This window comes from Electrophorus electricus, chromosome 4 (genome assembly GCF_013358815.1).
Source record: "Electrophorus electricus isolate fEleEle1 chromosome 4, fEleEle1.pri, whole genome shotgun sequence".
Lineage (NCBI taxonomy): Eukaryota > Metazoa > Chordata > Actinopteri > Gymnotiformes > Gymnotidae > Electrophorus > Electrophorus electricus.
Window position 1 is genome coordinate 13,621,736 of NC_049538.1, and position 4,312 is coordinate 13,626,047.

The 4,312-nt window shown below is 39.2% G+C and overlaps 1 protein-coding gene across 1 annotated transcript; it reads right to left on the reverse strand.

Annotated features, from left to right (window-relative positions):
- Nucleotides 1-2,467: 2,467 nt before the first annotated feature.
- Nucleotides 2,468-3,867, reverse strand: gemin7 (gem (nuclear organelle) associated protein 7). The gene is made up of 2 exons (XM_027010092.2): nt 3,723-3,867; nt 2,468-3,265 (listed from the first exon to the last, which is right to left on the reverse strand). The coding sequence occupies exon 2, from the start codon at nt 3,242-3,244 to the stop codon at nt 2,858-2,860; it is 387 nt and encodes a 128-aa protein (XP_026865893.2). The 5' UTR covers nt 3,245-3,265; nt 3,723-3,867; the 3' UTR covers nt 2,468-2,857.
- Between the last annotated feature and the right edge of the window lie 445 nt (nt 3,868-4,312).

Genomic DNA, 4,312 nt, shown 5'->3' on the forward strand with positions numbered 1-4,312 from the left:
AAAGAAGTGAAGTGAGTGACAAACAGCACTGATGTGTTGCCTTGTTCTCTTTATTATGCTTGAGAAAGCTTAAAGAAACTTTGCAAAATGTCCCACTCCTCTGCACCCTCTCCCTGGCTTCAAGTGCAGTCCAGTAGTTATGGCCTTCAAGGACCCAGATAAATCTTCTTGTCAGAAACAGGAAACTAACAGTGTAGTCACATGTCTTCATATATTTTATGTTCACTCAGAACAGTAATATCACATGTGAGCACAACTTCCTGCTTCTGGCACAGATGTAACTGTGCAGATGTAAGAAAACGTGTAGCCAAGAAAATGTAACATAAATAAAACCTGAAAAGCATTTTATATATATATATATATAGATAGATAGATAGATAGATAGATAGATAGATAGATAGATAGATAGATAGATAGATACATTATATATATATATATATATATATATATATATATATATATATATATATATATATATGTATAGATAGATAGATAGATAGATAGATAGATAGATAGATAGATACATTATATATATATATATATATATATATATATATATATATATATATATAGATAGATAGATAGATAGATAGATAGATAGATACATTATATATATATATATATATATATATATATATATATATATATATATATATGTATATATAGATAGATAGATAGATAGATAGATAGATAGATAGATAGATAGATATACATAGAGAGAGATGTAGTAAAAGCTGTAGTGTAGTACACAAGGTTTCCAGAGAAACAGACAGCTTCCCTGTCCCATGTTTCTCTGGTTTTAACATTTATGGGTCAAATATAACTGGTCAAATAAGAAAAAAGATTCAGGGTTTACAAACCTGTAGAGATTTTCGAGTGGTCTCTTAATTCATCAGGGTGTGTAACGGTTTCAATCGTTTTCCCACCGAGTGAGGCGAGTAAGCAGGCAGAGAGGAGTGGCAGACAGAACCAATTATATTGTTTGTGAAACTATGAGATCTCAAAAAGCATTTCCTGTCGACTGTAATATCTTTACAGTCGAAAGACTGGGATGTGCTGAGTGCCATCGGCCACTCAAGTGCGTTCTGGCGTGCACTGCTGCTGGGCCGGCGTCAAGGGCTATGAGGGGTGGCAGGTCTTGGAGCCGACAGCAGGGATTAAGGGCCTGCACTGATGTATTTTTGTAAGTTATCACAGACATGTTCCTGTGCCTGGCAGGAAGAGAGAGAGGGCCACAAACAGGACGCACTGGAATGTGCTTCCTCTTGGCCAGTGGTGCTGGACAGGGCAGATTCCTCGTACCATCGTCGACTTGTGTACACACACGTGTTTTTTCTCTGGAAATCAGAGGGCTGCAGGCTAATAGTCTAGAAACAAAAATAAAGACCTTAGCGGAGAGGGAGCGAGTGAGAGGGGGCCAGAGACAAAGACAGGAGAAAGGGAATGATTGAGAGAGAAAATGAGACAGAGAGAGATGAATCCCAAATCCCTCATTCCTGGGTCCAGGTGACATAAAACAGTTACATTTATTACATAGCTCATTTTAAGCATGCAACTATAATCCAATTCACATGTACAATCATTTGACTAATTTACAAAGACTGTCAGTGATTCAGTTTGCCTGCCGGTGTGGCGTCTGAGGGAAGATAAAGCTCTATAGCAGGTTACCTGATACCAGGCCTTAGTACATAACTACCGTTTAGATCCGAGAACCCTCAACAAGTGAATGAGAAAGTTAAAAGACTAGTTGGGATACAGTGCATGACTCAGAATATGAAATTATCATTGGGTGTCCTTGTGGGCTTCCTGATTTGATCAAGGGGAACTTTGATGACGAAAGAGCACTATGGATGACTCATCCAAATGCCCTGACATAATAATTGCGCTTGTACAACAAAAGGCACAGACCTTCAACTATGTCTAATGATATTCCAAATACAGACTTTGGTAAACAACTCCAAACCTTTTAAGATGATTGAATCACTTGGTGCACCCGTCCCTATTACTATAGTCACTAAATAGCATAACATAAGGGAAGCAAGTTGGATCTCAATCATAGTTCAACTCACTTTTATGCTGCTGTATTCAGGAAAGACTAATGACACATCCCTACATTTTGGGGCCAGAGCATAACGGCATCGTTCAGTGTTGTGTCCAGCTCCTGTCCTGGAGGTCTACTGCCGCTGCAGTGTAGTTCCAGGCAGGTACCTGGTCCTACTGCTTAGATTATGCTCAATTATCCTTGATTTACTCAGTCAGGTTAGGTTGAACTTTGTTTTACAAAAGGAAACTGGCAATTCTGCTGCATCTATGATCATGTGGGACCAGCCTCAAGGGCACAAAAACAGATTGATATGATCTAGAATCCTAGAACCACCCACACCTTGGTTTGTGTGTGTGTGATTTCATTCTGTTTGGTGGTGTAATTACTCAATAACTGAATAATGTTTGTACAATATAGACCACATCTTGTGACCTGAGCACAGAATGAACTTTATTACTGTAATTTATTGAACACATCACCACAGAAAGATTGTTTCCCTTTAATAAACCAGTTACACTAGTCCTTAGAAGCACCGGCATCATGAACAAAGGATTTCCACACCGATTAATCAGCTTTTGTGTTTTTTCCCCCTATCGTTGATAGCACTCCAGCTCAGTTTCTACTAAAAGGAAACCCGTGTGTTCCTATTTAAAATGGACGCAGCTCTACCTCCCTCTTATGGCAGCCAAACAAACTACAAAGGGACATGCACGACATTTATACAGCCTTCAAAGGGCATCGCGCTGGATTTTCCATTCCTTATAGTACACATTGCAAACAGGTAAATATATAACACTTAAATCATCAAAATATTCACAAGTCAAACGAAAATGAAATCATATCTTGACACCTGAGTAGGGCCTCTTTCTGCACACCCAGGGGTGTCTGTAAATCCGAAACCTGAAAGTTCAGGATGTCTATATCAGAAGCTCCGAACTTTGCTTGAACTTGAACCTTCTCGTACAATTTGAACTGAACTTGCTTGCCCGTCATGGCTATAAGATTCCTCAGAAAGCGCTCTCGCAGCTCCGACCGTAGTCTTTGCTCCTCCTCGGTATTTCCAGCATCCGTTTCACTCCCCGTCGACGCTGATATAGTTGTCGGACACAGGGCGACGTAGCGAGGAGAGTTCGGGTCAAATCCGCGGCTGGTACCGTCAGGTCCCCGGGGCAAACGCAACACACTCACCGGGGTTTTCATAGTATTTTCACAGGTTTGCCCCTGCAGCCATAGCGACAGGGTTAGCAAACGGAATGGAGAAACGTTTAGTATAAAATTCTATTTTAGTATATTTAGTATAAATTCTATTGCCATTAGCTACTTATTTAACATAAACCTTACATGCGATAAACACCTCAGACATCTTCGGCCTGTCTTTCTGATCAATGTCACGTTACCCCCATGACCTCCCTCATTAAGGCAATGTTTTCAACAGGTGTTGAGCTGTAACTTAGCTAAGTAGCTATCCAAAATGTCACTTTAGCTAACCTAAATAACACTAGCTAGACATATTCATTGCAACAACAAGAATAATAATAATAATAATGCGCATAAAACACAGGGAGATAGCTTGCTTTAGGTTAGCTAGTTATGTAGTTATGACGGCTAACCCTAGTTAGGCAAGATGGTCTACTGGCATTACCGGGCTATCGACAAGCCCATAGTCGGCATAACTCACCTAACAAATATTTGTATCCCCAAACCAACAAGGAGCGGACTGGACAAAATGCAGTAGGACTACGTGACGTCACTTAAAGTAGGCACTAGCTAGGACTTCTTAAAACATGCTATTGCTAACGGTTTCCCGCATGAAGAAGAAACAGGACATGACGTTGACTATTGCAATGATTAAAAGTCCCGAACGAGTAGGTGAAAAGCCGGTTTAATTTAGTTAGTTTACTGGTCAAGTTAGGGTAATTAATTTAAAATGAAACAATTATTCAAGTTTTATTGATTTCGAAAATAAAAAACCCATTTTATTTTCTGATTTTAATTTTAACAAGAGTATCGTATAAATATTCAGAATCCAGCTGCTGGAATTCTCACTCATTCAAGAATGAGGTATTATATTAATTTCAAACATATGTGCCTTATTGAAGTGCAACCATTAGTGTGAAGACTAAACCTAAAATGCATGTGCTCTTTGTGTGAAACACTCGACCCTTTTATTACATAAGAGCACCACAGTTCATAGGTAATATACCCATCCTCTCGGGACAAATGCATAATAAAGAAGTGAAGTGAGTGACAAACAGCACTGATGTGTTG

Bases quoted from the DNA above. Each gene is read 5' to 3' on its own strand.
- gemin7 (XM_027010092.2), bottom strand. From the start codon at position 3,244: ATGAAAACCCCGGTGAGTGTGTTGCGTTTGCCCCGGGGACCTGACGGT.